The sequence below is a fragment of the Gekko japonicus genome, unplaced genomic scaffold (genome assembly GCF_001447785.1).
Source record: "Gekko japonicus isolate JY-2015 unplaced genomic scaffold, Gekko_japonicus_V1.1 scaffold10, whole genome shotgun sequence".
Lineage (NCBI taxonomy): Eukaryota > Metazoa > Chordata > Lepidosauria > Squamata > Gekkonidae > Gekko > Gekko japonicus.
This window is the reverse complement of record NW_015167526.1, coordinates 3,531,411-3,558,134: the sequence shown is the minus strand read 5'-3', so window position 1 is coordinate 3,558,134 and position 26,724 is coordinate 3,531,411. Positions and strand designations below refer to the sequence as shown.

General features: G+C 46.7%; 1 protein-coding gene across 1 annotated transcript; it reads right to left on the bottom strand.

Annotated features, from left to right (window-relative positions):
- On the bottom strand, positions 1–26,724 carry PPP1CC (protein phosphatase 1, catalytic subunit, gamma isozyme). The gene is made up of 7 exons (XM_015413221.1): positions 26,430–26,724; positions 14,778–14,909; positions 13,196–13,426; positions 10,541–10,645; positions 4,489–4,712; positions 3,596–3,730; positions 1–345 (listed from the first exon to the last, which is right to left on the bottom strand). Exons 1-7 carry the CDS (start codon positions 26,482–26,484, stop codon positions 256–258), a joined length of 972 nt encoding a protein of 323 aa, XP_015268707.1. The 5' UTR covers positions 26,485–26,724; the 3' UTR covers positions 1–255.

Sequence of the window (26,724 nt, the reverse complement as noted above, 5' to 3'; positions counted from 1 at the left end):
GGTGGATGGGAAGGGGTGGGGGCTCTCTCCAAAGGAATACAGAATTCTTAAAACTCTTCTTGAAAAGGGAGAAAGTCTCATTTGCTGTTACAACCAGCAAATGCCATCCATCAAAAATGAAAAAAATAAAACAAAAAACACAAAACACTTTAATCTAGTCTTAGCAAGCTGACCGATACAGGTTACCATATTTTTTTTAAAAAAATGGAGATTATATACTATAATACAAGTCCCAACTAGGCAGTGCCAAGATAATTATTTCTTTGCTTGTTTTGTGATCATACCCCTGGGTGGCGTTACAGGCCGGCTAGCATTCGGCTTCTTCTTCTCGGCAGGCTTCAAGATCTGGAACGATTAAAATAAACAAAAAAAGACACTTTTATTTAGCAAGCATGGCTAAAGAGACAGACTGAGGAGAAAAAAAGGGGGGAAGACAAACTCAACCCTAAAATATACCAGCACTCTTCGAAGGGTCAAGCTAACTTAAAGATAAATATGATCAAAAATCTATATTTATTTATGGTATAAGGTAAAGGTCAAGGTTTCCCTTGCTCAAAAGCCAGTCGAATCTGGCTCTAGGGATGCGGTGCTCATCTCCATTTCCAAGCCGAAGAGCCAGCGCTGTCCGAAGACGTTTCCGTGGTCATGTGGCCGACATGACTAGACGCCGAGGCGCACGGAACGCTGTTCCCTTCCCACCGAACCAGTACCTCTTTATCTACTTGCAATTTCTTGCTTTTGGACTGCTAGGTTGGCAGAAGCTGGGGCCAGAGACGGGAGCTCATTCTGTCTTGCGGCACTCAGGTCTCGAACTGCTGAACTACCGACCTTCTGGTCTGCAGTTCAGCGTCTTAACCACTTGAGCCACCATGGCCCCCATTTATGGTGTACACAGTAGCAAAGATTAAAAACAAGCAGTCTAAAGATATGACTTCAAAGGACATCAACATGAGCTTGAAATGAGCTTCAGTCATTTTACACACAGAGTCGATGATTTCGCATACATAGCTGATGACTCTATCAACTGACCAATAGGACCATATGCATTTTGGCCTCCAGGGCCTTTCCTTGGTGGTCAATAATACCATGATAAAAAACACATCCAGGAGCAAATATATATATAAATTGAAGGCAGGTGTTGCTTTCTCATATGCTGAAAGTTTATGGAATAGGCCATGGGTAACTTCTCATGGTAACTGCACACGTATAACAAAATCTTCAATGATATAATAATCTGGTCATAAATTTCCTAAGTCTCTGGATGTGCGTGACAGCAAGACTTACAATATAGTGCTACAGGCCGAAACGTGTAAGGTCCTATTGGTCATTTGACATATTCATCAACTATATATGTGAAATAATCAACTATGTATGTAAAATGACTACAGCTTATTTCAAACTCATGTTTGTTTGTTTTTAATCACATTTTTATTGTTCCAAAAACAAACATGTACAGCGGTGTACATCAATCTCCTCTCCACTACAGCACCTCATACAGTCGTCAAATCCATCTCGTTTCCCCACCATAAATTGTTTATATAGCTTGCAAATATAATATACAGTTTCTTAGTTTCCACTAATACAAAGTTTCCCTAAGTATGCTACTAAGTTTTGAATTATATTATACAGTGTATGACACTCTATTCTAAGTACAAGTATATTAGGGTTTTACTCCCTCGAGAATATCTGGGGCTCCCTCAATATGTAAATGAGATAAACCCAGAGGTCATTTTGTAGAAAAAGAAGTGCAGGAGCTCATTAGCATAACTTATTTGCATATGCCATGACTCCTGACATCATTGGAAGTGTGTCAGAAGGCAACACCCACCACTCAGGCTCCACTGGACTGTTTTGGATTGCTAGGGGGAACCTGCAGAATTCTGTCCTCGCAGAGGAGAGCTTGTACCTGAATAAAACATGGTCTTAAAGGTGCCACTGGACTGTTTTGGACTGGGGGGGAGCTCTGCAGCTTACCTGGCTGCTTCTTGCTCTGACTGAGGGCTGCTGGGAGCAGGGGGTGGGGCTAGTTGCATGTGCCCGCCCCCTGGGCTCTTTACTGCCGGAGCTCCACTCCTGTGCGCTCCTGGAGGAAATGACCCCTGGATAAACCTAAAATAGAGGGAGCTCCCTCGTGTTTCCCCCAGGATTTTTGTAGTTATCAACTTTTTCTTGATTTTCTGATTCCTCCTCCTAAGTTTTAAAGTCTTAACTCTGTATCTATTCCCTTCATAAGCGTAAAAATTCTCTTCTAAGAATAGCTGTCTATATTCCCTCTTTGTAGTCGCTTGCAATTCCATACATTGATTTTTTGTTGTCTCTGCGTTGGTAAAGAAGTCACTGTTTTGGGAATTTCATCAGCCATAGTTTTTTTTATATATATAAAGTCTCCGGTACATTTATGTAATGGTTGTATTTGGCTTTGTTGATGTCCTCTGAAGTCTGGTCTTCAGGTCACTTGTTTTTAATCTTTTAATCTTTTAATCTTTACTACTGCGTACTCCATAAATAAAAATATATTTTTGATAATATTTGTCTTGCCTACTGCGTACTCCATAAATAAAAATATATTTTTGATAATATTTGTCTTGACGTCCGCTTGACCCTTTGAACGGTGCTAAAGAGAGAGTCCCACGTGCAAGCCAGTATCTGAGCCCGGGGTGTCCGCTCCAGGCTGCATTTAAGTCAGGCATCACCTGGATGCCAACGCAGCGGCCCACAACTGAACGCCCAAAACCGAAGACAGGTTTTTAGAAGATCAAAGCAGTGGGGGGGGGGAATCAGAACTATCCCAAAGGAGTAAGAGAATAGGAAGGTCTTATCTGGCTTCTGAAAGGCTAACAGGGAAGGAGCTACACAGGTGTCCTTGGGAAGAGCACGCCACAATCAAGGTGCCCTTGGTGACAAAGGCTCCACCTGTAAAGGAAGTCAACCTCGCAGCAGTGGAGAGACAGCAGGAGCGGGACCCCACCAGATGGTCCTTAATGCATACCCTGACCTGAGACATATTCTGCACCCACCCCTTTCAGGGCTTCAAAAGATCAACAGCAGCACCCTGAATCAACGCTCCCTCTAAGCTGCGGAGTCTTGTGAGCAAAAAATCTACTCTGTGAGCTACTGGCAATAAAGTTGTGAGTGAGCGATTGGGCTGCTGCATTAATTAGTCTGCTCTGGAGCCGTCCGCCCTGAGCGAAGACAAAAATGTGTGAGCCGGAGGCTAAAAACCTGTGACCTAGCTCACACTAACTCAGCTTGGAGGGAACACTGCCCCGAATCTTGATGGATCTTTCCAGCTTCCTTCCCACAGCTGGTGACATTTGATGTCTCCTCTCTTGAGGCAATTCAAGGTGAGGAGATTAAAACTGCTCTACTCCGTGGCAAAGAGGGCTGGGTGACCTTGGAAGAGTCATGCACACTCAGGATAAAAGTGGAGGGGAGGAGAGTGAGGTAAGCGGCTTTGGGGCCCCCCATTGAGCAGAAACGAGAGGTGTTAAGTGAAGTAAATAAAACGTTTCCGAAGAGCTGAGCCAACCGGCAGCCGGCCCTGAAGAGCAGCAAGCAGCGAGGTGCCCCCGCCCCCACCCCAGCCATCCCGTACCTGAAAGGAGCACATCAGAGTCTCGTCCACACTCATCATGGCGCCTGCATTGTCAAACTCCCCACAGTAATTGGGGGCAGAAAACAGAGTCACCAGTTGCCTTTTTGCAAAGAACTCGTACCCATCTTCAACCACCTTTAAAGCAAAAAGAGTTTGGTTAGGGTTTTCTTTGGGGGGGGGGACAAAATGAAGAGAACAGGAAGCGACGGCCAGTGGCCATCATCTCGGCTTTACAAGCCTCCTTCAGTTTCGGCCCCGGCTGGGTTCAGAAGAAATGCCACCGTGTCAGGACCAATGCTCCCTCTAAGCTGTGGAGTCTTGTGAGCAAAAATTCTACTTTGTGAGCTCCTGGCATTAAAGCTGTGAGTAGGTGATCTGGCTATGGCATAAATTAGTTTGCTCTGGAGCCCTCCTTCCTGAGCTGAGACAAAACTCTGTAAGCTGGAGGCTAAAACTCTGTGAGCTGGCTCACACTAACTCAGCTTAGAGGGAACACTGTTCAGGACTATGGTTCAAAGCTCACCAGTAATACTTATCGTATGGCTTTCACCAAACCAGCTCCTAGCTTCAGGCAGCTTATAGGAGTGACACGCACATGAGGCAGTGAACACACTACTAGAGCAAAGCCCTGACAACCGCTTTCTGGACCACACAGCAAGGTCTGTGGCCGAGCAAGCCTTGGAACCCAGGCCTCCTGGCCCCACCCTTATGCCAGCCAGCCACCCACCTCTTCTAGCTGCCAACGGCCAATTCATTCACAATCCACGGTATCAAGGGCACAAGGACATATGCTGAAGTGATTAAAGCCAACCAGGTGTTCCAACCCAAGCGAACTACGGGGATTCCACTCTGGGAACACCCTCTACAGGGCCAGTCCTCCAGACGTTGCCTACCTGGTGAGCTCTACATATGAGATCCAGATCATGTTTGTGAAGGAATTTTGCAACCACTTCGGCACCAAATGTGAAAGAGACGCCTCGGTCGTTTTCTCCCCATCCCAAGACATCCTTGTCGGGGTCAGACCACAGCAGATCGCAAAGGAGGCCCTGGTCCGGCACATCGGTGGGGCGCATAATTCGTCGAATCTGCTCCATTGATTGGAGATCTGGTGATAAGCCTGGGGGGGGGGGGTTAAAAGGGACCCAGTTGGCATTTTGTTGGCAACAAACAGCATGGTATTTTGCAGCAGCGTGGAAACTCGGAAGGGTTCGTGCTGACTAGCAGCCTCGTTTACGCTTCCTTTAGGAAGGAAGAATCAGCTATCCCAACTGAGGGAGATCAGACTGTCGTGCCACCAAATTCTGAGCCTCAGCAGGATGTGCACAGCCCCAACAAAACTGGCTTCCCTCGCTGCATGCTGTTATTCATGGACCTCTGCAGCCCCTGCACCTACGGACGCTGGCACAAGCCCGGACACAAGAGTCAACACGTGCCTCTTTTGCAAGGCAGCACCTGCCACTCGTCGGCAGGGTCCTCTGTGCTCTTCCACTTGAGACAGCACAGCACGGAGATACAAGGTTCTCCGGAGTCAGCAGGATGCTTCAGTAAACTGGCACATTTAGCTCAGGCTTGTAAGTAGCCATTTGCCCAGACCAGGGGTGTCAAACATGCGGCCCGGGGGCCAGATCAGGCCCCTGGAAGGCTTCCATCAGGCCTGCAGTGGAACTGGCCATCTCCTGCTTCCAGTTCTGCTGCTGCTGCTGCATCACAGCTTGCTTCACCAGACTCTCTTAACCGCTCGGCCATTTCATGTTTTAACCTGGGTCCGAGACTCAGAACTCTTGAGCATGAGATTTCTGTGGTGAATGTCGATAAATCAAAAGTAGGTTTGCAGCTTACAGAGCTAATGTTTTAAGCATGCTTTTATTTTAAGTAAAAAAACCACAACCCTTTGTGTTTGTGTCCTTTATAAAGTTTATATCTCCCTGGCATTACCTTTTATGACACACCTGGCCTGGCCTAACGAGGTCTCATTTATGCCAGATCCGGCCCTCATAACAAATGAATTCGACACCCCTGGCCTAGAACATCCATGGCAAGCAAATTTATCACAGCGCTAACCAGGAGGGAGGCAGTCTGTGATCGAATGTTGAGTGGAGCTCAAGGCCTGACAGGATGGAGATGCAAACACTGACAAACTGGCTCTGCCTGGAGTAAGGAGCTCATGACTATGAAAGTCAACGTGTACGTAAGTGGAAAGCTGTCCAGGAAGTCCAAAATGATCACATTTAATTTCCACAGAGGAAGTCTCTCAAAAGTGAGATCACTTAAAATGAGGTTGCCTAAAACCCAAGCTGAGAGGGGCAGGCAGGGTCAAACTTTGTCGGGAAACCTTGAGATTAAATAAAAACCCCAATTAGGGAAGATCAGAAAACACGTGCCACTGATCAGCAGTGATCCGAGCCAGCTCGAGAGGATGCTGGTGTGGCTGGTGAGCAGAATCCAAGCAAATCGAAAATGCAAGACTTTCCACAGTAAGGGAAAAGGCAAAGGTCTCCCTTGCTTGAAAGCTAGTCAAATCCGACTCTAGGGGGCAGTGCTCATCTCCGTTTCCAAGCCGAAGGGCCAGCACTGTCCCAAGACTTCTCTGTGGTCATGTGGCCAGCATGACTAGATGCCGAGGCACATGGAATGCTGTTACCTACCCACCGAAGCAGTACCTATTCATCTACTTGCAATTTCTTGCTTTCGAACTGCTGAGTTGGCAGGAGCTGGGGCCAGAGATGGGAGCTCACTCCGTCACGCGGCACTCAGGTCTCGAACTGCCAAACTACAGACCTTCCTGTCTGTAGCTCAGCATCTTAACCTCTGAGGCACCACGGCCCTTTCCACAGTAAGTAAAGGTAGGTAAAGGTTTCCCTTGCTCGAAAGCCAGTCGAATCCGACTCTAGGGATGTGGTGCTCATCTCCGATTCCAAGCCAAAGAGCCAGCGCTGTCCAAAGACATTTCCATGGTCATGTGGCAGAGGCGCACAGAACGCTGTTACCTTCCCACCGAACCGGTACCTATTTATCTACTTGCAATTTCTTGTTTTCGAACTGCTAGGCTGGCAGAAGCTGGGACCAGAGACGGGAGTTCCTTCCATCATGCGGCACTCGGGTCTCGAACGGCTGAACTACCGACCTTCCGGTCTGCAGTTCAACGTTCGGCAGCCCAAATGAGGAAAATAAACTCTAGAGCAGATCACAGAAGCAAAATCTAAGCTGATCTAATATACTAGACAAATAATGTGGTTGGAGCACCTTCCCTAGGAGAAATTAAGGAGTCTGAGTTCAGGACTTGCAGTTCAGCAAAAAGTGGAAAGGGACATGACAGCGGGTTATGCCTGGCATGGAGGGAGAGGCCGTGCTCACCCCACTACCAGAACCCAGGGTCACCCGAGTAAGGTGTTCAGGAGCAGTTTCCAGGTAGGACATTTCTTACCGTACACAGAGTGCAAGGAACGTATCACACACACACTGCTACACGTCATGGCAATGGCCACTAGTGTAGCTGGCTTTGAAAAGGGTTATTCACCCGTGAAGGGCAGATCTATCAACACCTGTCAGCCATATCAGACTTCCATGTCCGGAGGCAGTAATGCCACAGTAGAGATACAAACAAGCAGCTTACAGAGGCCCACCGCTGGACACAGGATCCTCGACTAATTCACCCCTTTGTCTGCTCCACCCACCACTGGACACAGGATCCTCGACTAATTCACCCCTTTGTCTGCTCCACCCACCACTGGACACAGGATCCTCGACTAATTCACCCCTTTGTCTGCTCCACCCACCACTGGACACAGGATCCTCGACTAATTCACCCCTTTGTCTGCTCCACCGGGGCTCTTCTTACAACTAGGTGGGAGCAGCCTTTGTAGAATTTTGAGAAGTGGGTGTCAGACAACTGACGTGCCATATGAGATCAGCACAGTGATGCCTGGGTAAGCAGAAGCTTGTGGGCTAGCTCCCTCCACGGCTTCAGATGGGTACAGGATTCATCCATCCTGCAAAGCTGAGCCCAGCACAGGGAAGTCCTTACCCGTTTTGACCCTTTCCTCATCTGAAGAAGTGAGCAGTGACTCAGGAAAGCTCCTACCTTGCCGCAAATTGTTTGGTCTTTAAGGTCCTCCTGGATTCCTGCCCTTTTTCTACTGACCCTTTCTCAGTAGCTCTGAGGGCTGGGAGCTTCAGAAGGCCGCCGAGGCTCACATTAACCCCTTTTGTCCTCCCATCTCCAGAGCAAGCTTTTCATCAGAGCTGCTCAGTCACCATCCAGGACCCGCTGCTGGACCTCCTGAGGGCCCCTGGTATTTTTGGCCACTGTGTGACACAGAGTGTTGGACTGGAGGGGCCACTGGCCTGATCCAACACTGGCCTCTCTTACGTTCTTAATACGGAGCAGAGGTCCATCAGTGGCTATGAGCCACAAAGTAGAGATAGGAACTCTCAGGCTGGGGCAAGGGATGCTCTGTATCCTTGGTGCCTAAGGAGGCTACCACTGTGGTACTTAATTGTTTGCAGCCCTGTAAAGTGGGTCAGTCCTAGAAAGCAAGGAGGAGTTTGGGATCTCTGCTTCTGAGCTTTGCGCGGGACTGGTTAAAGGTTAAAGAGAGATCCTGGTGGCAGACTACCGATAAAGCCTGGAGAGTGTACAGACATTCTCCAGGCGTTTGTTTAATTGTTCCTGAATGCTTGGTTTCTCTCCCCATCCCTGGACTGGGGTGAGGGAGAGAAACCTTGACACCTACCTTGCCACAAACTGTTTAGTCTTTAAGGTGCTCCTGGACTCTTGCCCTTTTTCTACTGACCCTTTCTCAGTAGCTCTGAGGGCTGGGAGCTTCAGAAGGTCACCGAGGCTCACATTAACCCTTTTTGTCCTGCATCTCCAGAGCAAGCTTTTAATCAGAGCTGCTCAGTCACCATCCAGGACCCGCTGCTGGACCTCCTGATAGCCCCTGGTGGTTTTGGCCCCTGTGTGACACACAGAGGGTTGGATTGGGTGGGCCATTGGCCTGATCCAACACTAGGTTCCCTTATGTTCTCAATATGGAGCAGAGGTCCATCAGTGGCTCTTAGCCACAAGGTATAGATAGGAACTCTCAGTCTGGGGCAAGGGATGCTCTGTATTCTTGGTGCCCCGGGGAAGGGGCAACAGTGGGAGGGCTTCTGGTGTCCTGGCCCCACTGCTGGACCTCCTGAAGGCACCTGGTATTATTGGCCACTGTGTGACACGGACTGGATGGGCCACTGGCCTGATCCAACACTGGCTTCTCTTATTTTCTTATAAGAGGGAATTAGATAAACATAAGGAGCTGAGATACATCAGTGGCTATGAGCCACAAGGTATAGATGGGAACTCTCGGTCTGGGGCAAGGGATGCTCTGTATTCTTGGTGCCCCGGGGAAGGGGCAACAGTGGGAGGGCTTCTGGTGTCCTGGCCCCACTGCTGGACCTCCTGATGGCCCCTGGTATTATTGGCCACTGTGTGACACAGAGTGTTGGACTGGATGGGCCATTGGCCTGACCCAACATTTGGCTTCTCTTATGTTCTTAAGGTCTAGATCAGGGGTGGCCAAACTGTGGCTCGGGAGCCACATGTGGCTCTTTCACACATATTGTGCGGCTCCCGGCAGGGCGGCTGGGCAAGCGAAGGGGAGGCAGGCCTCCCTACTCTCCCCGATCGGTCTTCCTTTCCCCAGCCAGTGGTTCCCTTCCCTGGGTAGGCTTGGGGCAGGGGGGAGCAGAGAAAGAAAGCCACTTTAGCTTTAAATGCGTTCTCAAAGCCCCCCCCCCAATATCATTGGACAAATAAATATAATTATCAATATCTATTTTTACCCCTTTTGTTATTATTTTGGCAGTCTCATTAAATGTTAATAAAAAGCAAATCTGCATATTTTTCAATAAAAACGTGTAATATTTGTTCATGGCATGTGGCTCTCAAACATCTGGCGTTTATTCTGTGGCTCTTACGTTAAGCAGATTCGGCCATTCCTGGTCTAGATGCTCAGAAGTACGACATCTATCTGGGCTCAGATTAGAGAGTCGTGACCTTTACCCTCTGTAAGGCAATACTACTTTGTTTTCCTCCACTGCACCCTCCCACTCAGCGCCTCCGGCACATAAAGCTGGATGTTGTGCCCAAATCAGAACATTACAGTTGCGTAGATTATAGTCTAGGAATGGCAAGACCAAATATTAAAATTCAAAATGGGTCAGGAGATGCTAGGTTGCTAGAACCCAAGTACGTAGGTATTTACCAAGCTGTACTGGGAGCCGCCCAGATAACCTGTAATTATTACAAGCAAGACACAGATTACCAGTTTCCACCATCTGATTTCCGTGGGGATTTAGAGAGCTACCAAATTAAATACTATCAACAGAGGCTCTCGGTCTCACCAAAGGGTAAATTTGTCTCTGGCCTGTACCAGGCCGTACTGTAGGTGGTGACCTAAGGAAATGAATACTGCGCTATAGAGAAATGCTTCCCTGCTAATTGACAACTAACACATCAGGGAAGGGAGTTCCAGTCTACCCTTCCTCCTGCCATGCTAGCTTTCCATGTGCAGGGAATCTGTATATGGCAGCATCTCCGGTCATGCGAGGAAACAACGCTACTTCTAGCCACTGCAAGGAAGAGCCCGTGCCAGGCCTTCGGGAGGGAAGCCTGGGCCCCAATTAATGCACCCTTTGTGAAGCACTGCTACCGCAGCTGCGCAGAAGCAGTCTGAGGTGGGAAATCCGTGGCCAGAACTCCCACTCCATTCATCACCCCAAGGGGGGAGGGGGGAAAGGAAGGAGGGAAGTGATAGCTCTGGATTAGACACGTTGACTCCCAGCTTCCTCCCACTGTTCTTGTGAGCCTCCAAGCAGACTGCGGCGTGGAGAAACCGCTGGAGAAGGCAGTGTTTGTGCGAAGGCATAAGCTGTTTTCGCTTCAGGACTGTACAACCCACTTACCTCCATGACAGCAAAAGATTTTCTCATCCACAATGGCTGCAATCGGCAGGCAGTTAAAGCAGTCAGTAAAGGTTTTCCACAGCTTTATATTATATCTTCTTTTACCTAGGAAGACATGTCGCAATGTGAGTTAAACATCAGCACAGGAAAACGGGAACAAGTAATCTCAGGGCGGGAAGGAAGAAACAGAAACATACCTTGCTCCTAGGTGTAGCTTAGGCATTACCTTAGAGGGGGAGATGAATTACGGTTAATTACCCTGCCCCTGTTAGCCGCCCGGAGGGCGGGATACAAATGTGAAAAACAAACAAACAAACAAACGTGGCCTACTAGCTTGAACCCCAAACGGAATGAGACCAGGTGCCTCATGGTCCACCTCCTCTCTAGAGATGCGGCACACAGTCCCATCTGGGGAGGGAACTTGGAAGCTAACGGGGAATTCCCCTTTGGCCGAGCAACCCCCTTCTTAGTCCACACAGACCACAACAATTAGATTATATACAGAGCACAGCTTCTTATTATCTCAATCCAGAAATTGATAACTTTTTCCAGAGGGCAGCCACAGCCTCAGAGGGGAAAACTGTCTCCCTCATATAATGCCGCAAGTCGTGCTATACCAATGACATTAGCCAGAGATTCAGAACAGATTAAAAAGTAGCACAAATTCACACAATTCGCTGCCACAAGGTAGCCACTAGCTTAAACAGTTGTTGTTGTTGTTTTTTAAATCACAAAGGACATGTCTTCCAATGGTTACCAGCCAAGACAGCTAAATGGAACCTCCATATTCAGAGGCAGTACACCTCTAAATACCATGTGCTGGGACCAATGAGAGGGCTGTTGCGGGCATTTTGCTGGCCACTTTTTGAAGCAATGCCAAAGAGGCCAGGAGGGCTCTTACGTTCCTCGCAGCGCTCCTTCCCAATTTAGCAAGCCATTCATGTGTAAGAAAGCATGAGCAGCCACCAACAAATTCAAGTTGACTCCACCACAAACTTAACCAAGTATGGGAGGGTGAGACAACAACACAAGAGAAGTCAAATGCTGCACAGCCTCTTACTGAGGTTTTTGTTTTGTTTTTGCAGGATATCAGTTACCGTACTTCTTTAGGAAACTAAACAGAATCCCATAAGAGTCATAAGAGCCATTCAGAAATGACACACAAAATCAACTACAGCCATCTCTATACAGTATAGCTGCAAAAAGGAAGGTGCTGCAGCTTGGGTGTGTAAAGTCCCGTCTATTTGCAGCCAACTTACAGTGGCCTCCATGGGGTTTCAAGGTGTGAGATGTTCAGGGGGTGGTTGGCCATCGCCTGCGGCCCTGGACTTCCCTGCTGGTCTCCCATCCAAGTACTAACGAGGGCTGACCCCGCTTAGCTCCCGTGATCTGATGAGAACAGGCTACCCAGGTCAGGACTGTAGCTTGCTGGCGGTTTAATCACGTACTCCACATTAAGGCTTGTGCTGGATTCCACTTAGGAAGGTCTTTGCTAGCAATTTCACTGGCCTGAGACCTCCGGAAGCCGCTTGATACTGCCACAACAGGCAATGCAATCCGGTACAAAAGCATTTTTCAGGGGGTTAGCAAAGGTGTAGAGAAATTGTGTCGTCACCAATTACTGCTGTTCTGAATGGTCTCTGCACTTTTCTTCAGTACATTTGAGTTTTAAACCACATTATATCCCACCTTGTACTCCTCGCAACTCATAGCCCTTTGGACCCAGCTGTTAACAACTTCTCTTCATAACCTCATACGTGTGTCTGACTCATGAGGACCCAACATACGCATCTGATGAAAGCTCTCCTAAATAAAAACTTATTAGGTTGCAGCAAACCTAAGCAGGGGTCTTGGGAGTACTTTAAAGACTTAACATAGCTAATCCCCCAGAATTTCCCCCCACGCCAGTGTTCCTAGAGATCAGTCCTAAAAATATCTGCAGAAAGTAAAATGCTGGATTGGAACTCTTAATGCTGTGGAAAACAGTGAATCCCCTGACCCAAATATGAAACCTGAAATTAGCCGACAGTATGTGACGAGTGAGTTTTTAAGCCAGTAGACTTAACTGTGCTTTTCATGAACTATAAGCAAGCAGCACCAGCCTTCTGTCACAGCAAACACAGAATACTTGGCTTAGACTCTTACCAAAAACTGAAACAAATAAATTTTGAAGTCAGAGATTTGTGTCTCCTAATGACACACGGCCAGGAACTGATCAGCAGCCAATTCAGACAAGTGAAGCAACAGGAAGTAGAGAGATCGCACACTGCCCCAAGCCATGACACATCTCGTCATGTGCAACTGCCACGCAAAGGAAGGAAGGAAGAGCTCAGCTTTGCATTTGCAAAACAGAAACGGAACCCTTTAGAAATAGGAGGTCGATACATCAGCAGAGCCTGTTGGAGAAGCAACTAGATGGGGACTGAAGGGATTAAGCCACTGAATGCACCAAAGAGTCTGTGGGAAGAACAGGGATGCTACCTTCACCTCCCAAAACCAGCTAAGAAACTCTTCAGATATGGGATTCAGAATGACCATTTAATACTTCGTTAATTCCAAAGCTGGAGGCCTGAAAATTGTTCTGTAGCAAGCTGAGCGCACAGTTTGTAATTAATCAACCTTTCCCGGGCCCCACAACACCCCAGAAGTACTCACATTCATCGTAGAATCCATAAATTCTATTAATGCTGGCACATTCATGGTTCCCTCTAAGGAGGAAAAAATTTTCTGGATATTTTATCTTGTAAGCCAGTAAGAGGCAAATGGTTTCTAAAGACTGCTTCCCTCGATCGACATAGTCACCGAGGAAGAGATAGTTGCTTTCTGGTGGGAAGCCTCCATATTCAAAGAGTCGAAGTAAGTCATAGTATTGTCCGTGGATGTCACCTGGGGGGGGGGGGGGAGAAGGAAAGGTATTTATGTGTCTCCCTCATTTAAGCAAGATACAGGTTCTTGTATACTTGATTTGTAAAATAAAAGAAACAGCAGTTTTCAGAAAATTAATGTAAGCAAATCTCCTATAAGCATTTTTCATTTTGTTTAGTGGATCTTTTTGCAAGACACCTTTTCTGGCAAACTGTGCCAGAGACTTCTCCAGGACACAAGACATCGGGATTATTATTTGCGGCCTGTCAAGCCAGTAAGGCAACAAATCAAATCCTAAAAGCAAAGTTGGCTTCAAGCGGAGATTTCACTCACAGTTCTGGGTCAGGCGTATTACCCGCCTGTTCCTTCCCAGAAGCGACTTCAATCTTTTGTACTGGACACCACCTTCTTTTGCGAAAAGGGCGCTGCCTCTCATTTTACCAGTTTCAGAATGGTGAATTTAGGACAGTAAAATATCTTGTGGTGGAACAAAGGCAATGGTGACCACCACTGTTGGAGAACTCAGATTAAGAACATAAGAGAAGTTAATGGTGGATCAGGCCAATGGCCCATCTTGTCCCACACTCTGTGTCACACAGTGGCCAAAAAATACCAGGCGCCATCAGGAGGTCCAGCAGTGGGGCCAGGACACTAGAAGCCCTCCCACTCTTGCCCCCCCCCCCCAAGCACCAAGAAGACAGAGCATCTCTTGCCCCAGACTGAGAGTTGCTCTCTATACCTTGCGGCTAATAGCCACTGATGGTCCTCTGCTCCATATGTTCATCCAATTCCCTCTTATAAGAACATAAGGGAAGCCAATGTTGGATCAGGCCAATGGCCCATCCAGTCCAACACTCTGGGTCACACAGTGGCCAAAAATACCAGGTGCCATCAGGAGGTCCAGCAGCAGGGCCAGGACACCAGAAGCCCTCCCGCTGTTGCCCCCCCCCCCCAAGCACCAAGAATACAGAGCATCACTGTATTAGGGCAACCATACGACCCATGTCACTGTTCCACAAACACCATCCTTTCAATCTGTTGTTTGGAAACCTGCCGCCTATCAGGTTATTTTTCGCCTCCATTTGCTCTGCTTTCTACCATGCCAAACCCCAAAGTCATAATTAAGACTGCCCTGAGTCTAGGCGTCTCCCTTGCTGGGAAGCCCTCTTACTTCCAACACCTCCTTTCTACATCATATTGTAGATCCAGCTTCGTCCTCACGCAAGGACTTCCACAAAGCAGACTGGCAGGGTGTTTGGACAGTCTACATGGGGGAGATGCGTCAGCTGAAGCCACCACCCAAGAAGTTGTGCCCAAGTCATTATCAATTCACTGAAAAACAAAGTTGTAGGCAGCCAGGCTCAACGCTTACCACATATTTTAAGGGGTGCTTCGAGTTCTAAAAGAATGGGCTGACTCAGGAAAATCTCTCGAGATTTCAAGCACAATCCCCTTATTTCATTCTCTTGAAGTTGGACATTTTTGCCTGGTTTCGATCCTCTCACTGTGAAAAGAAAAAAAGCATCTATTTAAAAACCAATGACCAAAATGCTGAGTTTCAAAACCATAACACATATATAACAGAATATTTATGGTTATGCATGCCCGACATTTGAATTTAGAAATGATGGAAGGGCATGGCAGGTGACTTAGAACACCTTAAAACAGGAAGCTTTTTAGCACTAGAATCCCATCTATCTGTAATATACCTTACCAGCAAATATCTCAGTTACAAAGATGGGTTATTGACACGTACACTAGTCGGTCTTTAGCTTTATCCAAACCCAGGCCGCACTAAACACTGAGGTGCAAAAAAGTGAATGAAGTCACATGACCAGAAGAAGGGAAGCCAGAGTTATGACTTCCTCTGTGCCAAGTCTATGGTGTTGACAGGAGACAAGAAGAACTAGGGACAGGAAACATAAGCCAAACACAACATCGTATACCACAGTAAAGAACAAGCCAAAGATCAGACCCGTGGAATGATTCTCTATACCATATGACCTTGCCCCAACCGATGGCTGTTCCTCTCTGCGTGCATACAAAGAGAGATGCAGGATGCATAGCACTTTTGCTCTCTATACATATGCCCTAGCAGCAGATCCTTTCAAAAGGTGGAGGGGGGGCTGCTATATAACGGCTCACAGCCAAGCAAGTAGGGCCCTTTGACCCGCCTGAGGCTTCTGACTCACAGGTTGAAGACCACAGAACTACAACATTACTCTGCCACATTTGCTAGGTTTCAGCAACACTGAAAAGCCTTAAAAAACCATGTATTACAGATACCATCTGCTCAGTCATATTGAGATGAATTTACCACTCAAGTATCGGTACTTATTGTTATTACCCATACTGTCGAAACAGGACTACCAAGGAACCCCTCCCATCAGCCTCTGAACTTATACAGCTCACCTGTGAATTTAACTCAAGTTTTTCGTACACCAGAGGAGGCAGATTTAGAATCGCTACCACCGGTGTGGTAATTACAGTTCATAAAGGGCCAAATCTAAAAATATCTCGGCTCTCAGAGTACGGTAAGAGCAAAGTGCCATGGAAATTAGAATAGCCCGGGCAACAGAGTACTGAATCAGAACTCAAACGGGGAGGAATCAGAACTCAAACAGGGGAGACTAATAGTCAGGTAACCAGAAAGCCGCTGCTTGTCACAATCGTGGATCAATCCTGAAAATCTGCTGATCCATAAAACAAGCACTCGGGACAGGCTGTGCCAGCACACGATGTATTTTATGCTTGCAGGATACGTGCTGGGATGCAGACGCAAGAATTGCCATTTTGAGCACAGCGCTATCCCAACACATTCTAACAATGGTGCCAGTTTCCCAGCAAGCCGTGATACCCTCTGGGCACCTCAGTTTATTCCAATCCCACTGCCTGAAGAAGTCAGCATTTATTTTTAGGCTCTTTACCCCAAATGGAGATTGCAGGGACGCAAGACCCTGCTCCCCGTGGTGGGCTGGCAAGATGGAAGACTGCCAGAGACTAGAGTTTCTCAAAGAGGCAGGTATGTCAGGCTAAAACACAGCAATATGCTGTTATGGCCTCCTCCTGAGCTAAGTCTTTGGACAGCTCCCCCCCCCCCCCCCCCCCCGCCAGCTGAGAGCCAGTTTGGTGTAGTGGTCAAGTGCGCAGACTCTAATCTGGGAGAACCGGGTTTGATTCCCCACTCCTCCACTTGCCCCTGCTGGGTGACCTTGGGCAAGCCATAGTTCTGATAAGAGCTGTCCTTGAAAAAGAGCAGTTTCTGTCAGAGCTCTCTCAACCCCACCTACCTGACAGGGTGTCTGTTGTGGGGAGGGGAAGGAGTTTGTAAGCCGCTCTGAGACTCCTTTGGGTATTGAAGAGCAAGGGTTATAAATCCAATCTCCTCCTCCTCTTCTTCTATGTATATGGTTCCAGATATGATTCCACAATGCATACGGTTCTAACCTATACTAACAACTGTGCCAGCCGTCGGAGGGACACCTGAAAGACACCTATAGAAGATCTGTGCCAGCCATGGGAAGAGAGTCGATGGTAGCCATCACAAACTTTATAATAGCAAAACTAGCACTTATTATGGAATTGTAATCTTTTAAATACTGTTTTAAATGTTTTATTGTATTATTTGTTTCTGTGGATTTTATGTAAGCCGGCCGTGGGCTGGGAGGGCGGGGTACACATTTGAATAAAAATTAAATAAGTAGCCAAGCATACACTAATTAAGTAGTCCACACAAATGCTCAGAAACAGCAAATGGTGCCGTGAAGGGAGTTCTGTTTGCATCTTCAGACCCTAAAACCAAAGCCAGAAGAACCCTGGAAGCCTTGCGGCTTTCAAACCAAGCCTGCAGTAAAGCATGCCTTTAATTTCTTGGATTTGATGTAAAGCTACATATCAGTTAATCCTGTAGGCCAGGAAGCTCCATCAGCCATGTCCGCTGCCTGGTGTTTTTAAGCTTCTACAACCCTTTCCCCAATACATCTAAGCATGTTGTACAGGAAGCAACATGTGCTACTGGCGTTTTCAGTCTAGCTATCCCTGTGCACTGATGTCATACGGCAAGCAGAAAGCACCTCTGTTGGCACCTCTGAAAGGCTCAAGGGTTGTATTTTTAAAGAAGATTTTCTTTGAAGTTCAGTATCAGTATCAGGAGTGTGTTGGGAATTACCAGCAGATAAGCCACAGGGCAGAGGTTATGGCCTGGGCAGTCCATGTGTCAATTATTCTTTACTGTCAATAGTGATAACATCGTTGAAGATGTTACCAGTACAACAAGACAGAGGGTTCAGCTAAAGTGCTTAGCACATGTAATGAAGCATAAACCATAGAAGCTTATTTCCCCATCACTGTCGTGCAACTGTGCATGAAGCTAGTCCTCCACAGAACAATTTTCCCCAATTTACCTAAGCCACAAGCAAATAATCTGAAATGCCAAGTGCCTAGCAGCAATGGAGAAGTTTATAGAACATGATCCAAGAAGATTACATTACAAAAGTCAATAGCACAAAATTAAGTTATTTAACCTTTGCTTTTAAACAATTAACAGAAGCACACGGCCACATTTACAGCCACTGCAGACAAGAAACAGATTAAGCCTTTTACCAGTTATTAGACATGAGGCACTGTACTAATATTTTAAAGGGCAATTAAAAAGCTGGAAGGCAAGACTTTATTCACAAACAGTGCTGAACAAAAGCATCAACCATGGTTTCAGCTCTCACTCCCCTCTTCTACACTAGCAGCAAGGTCTGGGCAGCCAGGAGCCAAGAAAGCCGCCTCCCGGACCAGTGACCCAGACCAAGCACAAGACAGACAGTGTGCAGATTGATAGAGGCCTGTAACTCTGATGGATGCAGAGTGAGAAGAGTGTCCTGTAACAATGAATCCCATCTGAAGGGAGCAAATTCAGAGAACCTACAAGTCAACCTAATGAAAGGAAATGAGCACAACATAATACGCATTAAATTATCACCGCTAAGTAATCACAGGCATTTCAGCCAGCTTATACACTCACCAGAATCAATTGGTAGCACTGCTGCAGAATATACTACTTTGGGCATGTGGCACTTGCATGTTCATGTGAGTCCCCTATAAAAATGCTCCCTGAAGACAGAAAAATAGTGGGCCACGCTGAACCATATCCCTGACATGCCAGTTTTGGTTTTTTCGGGAAACATTCAAAGACATTTTCCTAAAGAACCTCATCACTAGATTCTGTTGAATTTATACTAGCCCGATTTCTCTTAGGCTCCTGGCAATTTTTTTTTAAAGTTTCCCAGATCTCCCTCCAACTTAGGCGGTTGCCTTTAAACACCAAGACCAGGGAATCTTGATATTTACATTAACCACTAGTTTGTTTTCTTGATTTCAAAAGCCAGCTGCTTTGCAGATTTAATCTAAAAATAACTGCAGGGCTGGATCCTGCCATTAAGCTTTGATATTTACTATTCCATAGGCTCGCGTTAATAGTTCCAGTCAGGCAACAAAGTGAAGACATATTGCGGATATTGATAGCACAGTTGAATATACCTCCAATGCACAAACTGAGTACCTGAGTGTTATTTTGCTAGCTGATACTTGCAAGTATCTGTCAAGAGTTTCAAGCCAGAACTTGGATCTCATAAATCAAATCGAGGTATATATCCAGACAGTATGTTTACAAACCTCTTTCAGATTGTTCCTTCAGTATTAACGTAAGATTTGTCTGTGGCCCAACCAAGACATACAGCTGTTCTGGCATGCCAAACCTCGCTTAGGATCCAGCGCAAATCAGCCTCACTCACCCTTTGCCTCTTTCACGTAGAAACTTAAGATGTCAGCAAAATCTGTTTTTACTCAGGAAGGGGAAAAGAGGAGCGTGTGCTAACAAGACCTCAGCTATTGAGAGTGTCCTGAAATATACAGGTCTAATTAGCAATGGCTGTATTGTTTTAAATTGCTTACTTACTAGAGGCTTTTCAATGAAAAATTCAAAGCCATTTACAAATATGAAAAGTAGATTAAAATAACTAAAACTTAAATGAGCGTTAACATAGGAACAGTAAGATCGGAAAAATGTAGAACTTTAAACTTCATACATTGAAGACTGGGGGATGAGATTCAGAAATGCTTTTTCTTGCTGGCAGAAACTGTAGAGGGAGGCACCCAGACAGATATCTCACGATAGAAAGTTCTAATAGGTGGGCGCCATGGCAGAGAGAGCTCTGTCCTGCACCTCTGCTGACCCAACATCTGCAAACAAGGAGTGACTGAATCAGGTCACATTGCTGCATCAGGAGGAAGTAAAAACGGCAAGATTCCCCTCTACTGGCTTGGCTGGGACCGCCTTTGGCTCCTAGAACCGAAACCTGCACTGGCCATTCCACCTGAACACTCTATAACCATGAGGCAAGAGCTGAAACCTGGATATGCTGATTTTCCTCTCGTCTTACTACAAAATGCCTTGAATGCACTGGCAGAAATGCAGTATGTAGTGCGTAAATATATATATGGAGCAGGAAGTGATCTGGGGAACTACCATACATAAGCAAGTAATTTTTTATTAGTGCAGCCTTCTCATACATACCAGTACTGTTAAGTGGATCACTATGCATTCCATACACACTCGTAGGAAACTGTAAGTACTCTGTATAACATGACTGATATATGTATATAACTTCGGCCCCGGTCACAAGGGCAGGAAACTGCAGAGGAGAAGCGTGGCTGTTTGCCCTGGGGCAAACTACTGCGCAGTTACGTGATCAGACCTCCTGTGGAGGTCCTGTGGAGGTACCGTGGAGGTTCCATGGCAAGGGAGAGGTGCCAATCACAGGACAAGCCGGCGCACAACGAAGAAGCGCGCGCCGCGGCAAACTGTTTGTTATTTTTGTTTACATGACAAATGCGCATGCTCCGTTGGGTGCGCATGCGCATCCACAGAGACTTGGACAAAAAACCCCCACCTTATTTGCAAGGGGACATGGGCGGGCGCCGGATGCCACTGGAAACGCGATCAGACGCCCGCCCTTGCCCCGCAGTTTCCGGAAACTAGTACCTTCAAGGTACTAGTTTTTTGCCACGCAGTTTCGGCTGGAAGCCTCGGTTGAGCCACGGGAGTGCTACGCTTCCCAGATGTGCTGGTGAGATCGCGCCCGGAAACTCCGGCTGTTTTCCGTCTTACTTGTGTGGCTTCTGTTACGTGTGACCGCAGCCAAAGTCATGTATACATATACCTTCTCCCACTTCAAAGGTCATTGTTAGGACTTACAACCACTTACGAATGTGACTAAAGAGACACAAGTGCTTGTGAGAAATACAATTTTCTACAGGGAAGTCAGACAAGTAAAGCATCTATAAATGCATTATTTAATACTTGGCTTACATCTAATATGCAAGGGATGGTTCCCATATGGATTTTAAAAATCTTTAAAACAGGTCCAGCTCTGGCTACAATCATAAGAATGTAAGAAAAGCCCTGCTGGATCAGAGCAGTGGTCCATCTAGTCCAGCATCCCGTCTCACACAGTGACCAACCTGTTCCACTGGAGAGCCAACAACAGGGCATAGAGGCCAAGGCCATACCCTGATGCTGTCTCCTGGCTCTGGGATTCAGAGGATTAGTGCCTTTGAATGTGGAGGTTCCCCTCAGTCACCACAGCTAACAGACATTGTTAGACTTTTCATCCATTAATCTATTGACTCCCCTTTTAAAGCTGTTCATTCCTGTGGCCATCACTACATCCTCTGGCAGTGAATTCCACATTTTAATCGCTCGCTTTGTAAAGTAGTATTTCCTTTTGTCCATTCCAAACCTACTGCCCATCAGCTTCATTGGATCAACAGTCCTGCAAATGCAAGCAGAACACTGAAGTGTGCATAAAAATCTGATTAGAGGGAGAGTCCCCCCCCCCAAAAAAGCTAAGACTAATGTTTGCATATGTGCAGACATCTAAAAAAGAAAGAATTTTGGATTATGACAAAATGGCACCCAGGAAGAAATGGTAAACAAGCAGAGAGAATGAAAGTGGAGCTGGAACTGGTGCGTGTGCAAAAAGTGGATTTTATAGATATAATCCCTTGCGCGACATCAGCATCTATCTGTGTTAGTACCCAGGCTAATTTTTACAAAATCAAGTTTCGCTGACCTTGTAAAGCAGATTAAGAAAACCTGAAAGACGTCACTGTAGTGCGATCAGCACAGTGCTGTTTTCCCCTGAAAAAGCTCTCTCCAGAACCCAAAGACATCAGTTTTTTCAGAGATGCTTCAGAGTATATTAGTAAATATCTGACCAATCAAGACAAGTTACTTTTGTGCACTCAGGTTCATTCTCATACCTCACTAGCACTGTGATCTAGTTCAGTTTAGTTAATAGCTAAGCTTCAAATAAACGTAAAGTTTTAAAAACAGGAAGACCTAGAGAATCAGAGGCTACAGTGTCAAGGTGAAATACAGCATGTTACAGGTAGCAAACACTGACCAAGATACTTTCTCTAATTTTTGGAGAAACTTTAAAAACCTTTCAGCTTTCCGAATAGGCAGTACAAGTTACAACATAGCTTCAGATTTCTCCTCAAAGCATATAAAACCGCGGCTAGAAGAGATGTCTGTGGACAGGTAATATTTGGGTATATACATTTTTCTTCAGATCTTATTAATCAAAACCCTTCTGCAGGAAGAACTATCCTTGGATGCACCTAAAAAAGGTTTCCCTTGCTCGAAAGCTAGTCGAATCCGACTCTAGGGGGCGGTGCTCATCTCCGTTTCCAAGCCGAAGAGCCAGCACTGTCCGAAGAAGTTTCCGTGGTCATGTGGCCAGCATGACTAAACGCCAAGGCGCATGGAACGCCTTCCCATCAAAGTGGTACCTATTTATCTACTTGCAATTTCTTGCTTTTGGATTGCTAGGTTAGCAGTACCTGGGGCCAGAGGCGGGAGGTCACTCCATCACGTGGCACTCAGGTCTTGAACTGCTGAGCTACCAATCTTCCAGTCTGCAGCTCAGCATCTTAACCTCTGAGCCATCGCAGCACCTCTGGATGCACCTAGGCAACAGCAAAATGGGGAACCCACAATCCACCAACTTCATAATCTTGCTGTTATAAATAGCTTTAGTTAACATTTACCACCAGACTTTTCCTGGTCTTGCAAGTTTAAGAGTAACTACTGGGGTGACCTAGTTTTATCCCAGAGTTCCTTGCTTCAGAACCTGAGGTTTGAGGAGAGCCTGGCAGCTAAATCCACACAAAATGAGTAGCCTGCCCGCCCACAGGGAGTTGTGGTCATTATCTGTGATCCTACAGAAAAGAGCTGACTTCACAAAGCTTCTCTACCTATTTGCCTAGAACCAATCATTACCTGACATAAGGAACAAGGCAAATTGCTGTTTACAATCCACAATTAGATTATTTTCTTTAAGCCTGGAAAAAAATTGAAGAAAATTCAAGCCACAACAGTATCAACTAAAGTTTAAGGAGGGAAAGGCAGCAAGTACATGTGGAAAGGCAGCAAGCCCTGTGGAGTGCAGACTTGAGGTCCTGTGGACTGCAGACTTGAGGTGAAGTGTCATGTGGAGATGCGACTAAAGGTTGTTGCCATCTCTACTGACAAAGGAAATGTCCAGCACGAGCATCCATTCAACTTGGGCTGAACAAGCATTAGCTGGAATTCACAAGACTCACAAAACAGTGATTGGCAGTGCTAGCTGTTGGATACTCAACTGACCACGCAACACCGCATCTTGTAACAGGGACTAGACTTGAATCTGAGAGACCTACACACACCAATACTGCCATGAATGAACTAATGTCCTTGGGCCCGTCATCACACAAAGCAGACCCCCGCTTCTTTACAGTGGAAAAATTACTTTGTACGCTAAGTAGTCTTACTGAAGACTTAATTCTGTTATTTTCCAAGTCTGGCAGTTCCTTGGAGATTTTGGCTTATTTTCAAAGTCTTGTCAGCGACGTGAATTTTCAGCCCTCGTTTTTAGTGCTTTTGTAAGCTTTGAGCAATTACACAGTTCTCATCAGCGACAGCCTCATCGTCAGCAGTAAACTGGCTGATGTGCAGTTGCCTTGCAAGAGAGACCAACTGGGAGCCACAGGGAAGCCAGCTGAAGCTCTTCAGGGAAGAGCAAGGCATGGATGCACAACTGAGAAATAAAACTGTCCACGACACAAAGCAACTAAATGGAGAGATGTGCTTTACATCATTCATCTCTGTGGCCACCTGAATCCTTACATATATGGAAGACTTCAAAGTGGAATTAATGCTTTTTGCAAAAGTAGGTGTAATACTTCCAAGTACAGAGAATCAAGTTCAAGTGAATTCTCTTTTATAAAGACCCTTCAATCCATCATTTTAGATTCCAAGACAAGCATGGTATCAAAATCTCATAGAATTTCTATTGTCTCCAGAAAGTGTTAGAACATGTGACATTTGTCTCCTGAAGTTACGCTTGCACAGCAAAGTCGAGACCCATTTATCACGAAATTTAACATTAAAAGCCACTAAAAATCAATCTACACTGATTCCATGTTGCTGGCATCTGAAATTTAAGCACATTAAGGCAATGGAGACAGATGACAAAGTATCTGTCTCAACTATCTATTAAATAGGTAAGAAAAGGCCTAACACCAGAACACTGGGAAGCATTTTTGTGCTGCTTTAGCCAATCCTGAATTCACAAATCCCATCTGCCGCCATCCCTATTCCTTTTATCAGCAAGCCCAAAGAAAGGGGCTTTAGAAGAATAGCTTACAAAAAGCGGGAAAGGAGATGAGAGTGAATAAAGCAAAAGAATGTGTCTTATATTTAAGCTCAAACACTGTTGTAGATTGCTTTGCACTAAGGGGGAAAAAAGTTAATTCCCTGACTGATTCTCTTCAACTGTAAGTCCTAGATGGACTCAGATAAAGCTTGATGAGTACAGTCTCCAGATAAATGTGATCTTGCTTGCAAGAAGAATTTGTCATCAGCTGCTTCACAACACTACACCCCAACCAAGATTAACCTAAAGCCAGTCTCCTGCAACAAAAAACAGGAGGGGAAAAAAAATCTGGAATATGATATATTGGACCCAATACCCAATCACCAAGACGGGCAAAAATATTCAAACTGAGAGGACACCGATGCTACCTAATAAATATCATGGTCAACCTAATGTCACGTTTTCAGAGTATTCAGATTGAATCCAAGTGTGACACCAATCCATAATCTGTTTGAAAGCAGGATTCACCCAGCCTGAGGAACTGGAGCCTGTTTTTTGTTTTAAAGATAATGGCCAGAACAGACAGGCACAGGAGGGGAATGACATTTTCACACCCTCATGATCCCCCAGGCTAGTAAATCATACAGAACCAGGGGGGACACTAACCAGCAAGCTTATTTCTCCTTCTAGAGAAAGACTTTGCAGGAAAAAGGACAAAATAATTCAAGAGAACCGACTTAAAACTTTCCATGCCTCTTGTATTCTTACTACAAAAAAAAAACAAAAAAACCCCCGGCAGAATGCATTAGTGCATGCACGTATAGTCTAGGATTCCCCTGTCCAGTCCAAGAAAAGGAAATATATACTATATACAAACACAAGGAAGGCATCAGAAAGATCATTCGGAGTTACGAACAAAGCACCTCCGGACCCTCCATCTTGGATGTGGACACTTGGGGGGGGGGCTTTTCCCGCCCTCTCCCCCCCATACCCAAAATAAAAGTCAAAGCCAGGATGATGAGGAAGATGAGAACTGAAACCTCCCAGATTGGGAGACATTTTATTACTAACCATGCAGATAGAGGGGGGGCCTTCCTTATGTCCCCCCCCGTCCCTTCCCACACACTCTTCCCCTTCATAGGAACCCTTCTGCTGAAACCACCTTAGCTCTCCCCCTTCTTGTACCAGCAAAAGGTAGTGTGCTAAACGAATCCCTTGCCAATGGACCGACTTTCCCTGCTTAAAATTACCCTCAAATGCACAACACCCATGGGGACACTTTTATTCCCCGAAGACACCAAACCCCAAATCCTACTTGAAATAATGTATATTTATTTATTTAGTTCAATTCCAGCCCGCCGTTCCCACAAAGGGTCTCGGTTTTGTTTTTTTTAACGAAACATTAACATAATACAATAAACAAAATCAAAGATCACAACTTCACACTCCCTCCCCTCCTTCCTTGGGGGCCCAGCAGAGAAGCCCACAGCTTCTGCATCCGATCCACAGCCTCAATCACCCCACGGCACAGCCGATCGGGGACCCTCCACCCAGGAATCCCACACCCAAGCCACCCCCCCCCCTATAGAGGGGGGGTGCCCAAGCCCACCCGCTAGTTTGCACACACACACACCCCAACCCAATGCTCCCTCTAAGCTGTGGGGTCTCGTGAGCCAGCATTCTACTTTGTGGGCTACCGGCATTACCGTTTTGAGGGAGCGATCGGGCTCCTGCATGAATCAGTTTTGCTCTGGAGCCCTCCTTCCTGAGCCAAGGCAAAAATCTGCGAGCCGGAGGCTAAAAAAACCGTGAGCCGGCTCACACTAAACTCAGCTTGGAGGGAACACTGCCCCCCACCGATCCAGAAGGAGGGGGGGAAACACCCCCAAACCTCACTCCCCACCCCACTCTGACCTTTCATGCTCTCCGATGACCCCACCCCCCAAAAAATAATAATAAAGGGAGCCTAGGATGCCCGCCAGCATCACGCTATTCGCTCTCCTCTTCCAAAAAAGCCCCATATATGGGGACGAGGTTACACGACAGGCGCATCGACGGAGAGACTCCCCAATGCGCTTTTCTCTCTCCCCGCCTCCCCCCTTCTTGGAAAGTCTTCCTTCGCCCCATAAAGGTCCTTTGGGGGGGGGGCTCCCAAGTGCACCCCCCCAAAAAAATTAAAAAATAAATTAACAATCCATCCCCGTTGTAAAAAAAAAAAGGCTTCGGGGGGGGGCCGGCAGCCCAAAATTGTGCATGTGCGTGCGTGTGCATTCAGAGTGGGCTATGCTGTGGTGGATCCGGCCTGCTGCCTCCCCACCCCCCCGGCCGCCCCTCACCCTCCAGCAGCCGTTGGATGATGCTGTCGATGTTGAGCTTGTCAATATCCGCCATCGCCTCTCAGCGGCCGGGCAGGGAAGGAGGGAGCTGGACCTCCGCGGCTCCCCCGCCGCCGGCTTCCCGCCCTCCCGGCTTCTTCTTCACCCTCCGGTTCCTTCTTCCGCCCCTCCTCCTCCTCCTCCTCGCTCGGCCGCCTCAGCACAGGAGGAGCAGCAGGAACACCCACGGCAGCGCCGGACAAAATGGCCGCCTCTCCCCTCCCTCGCGGAGAAGCGGCGGCGGCGGCAGGAGCAG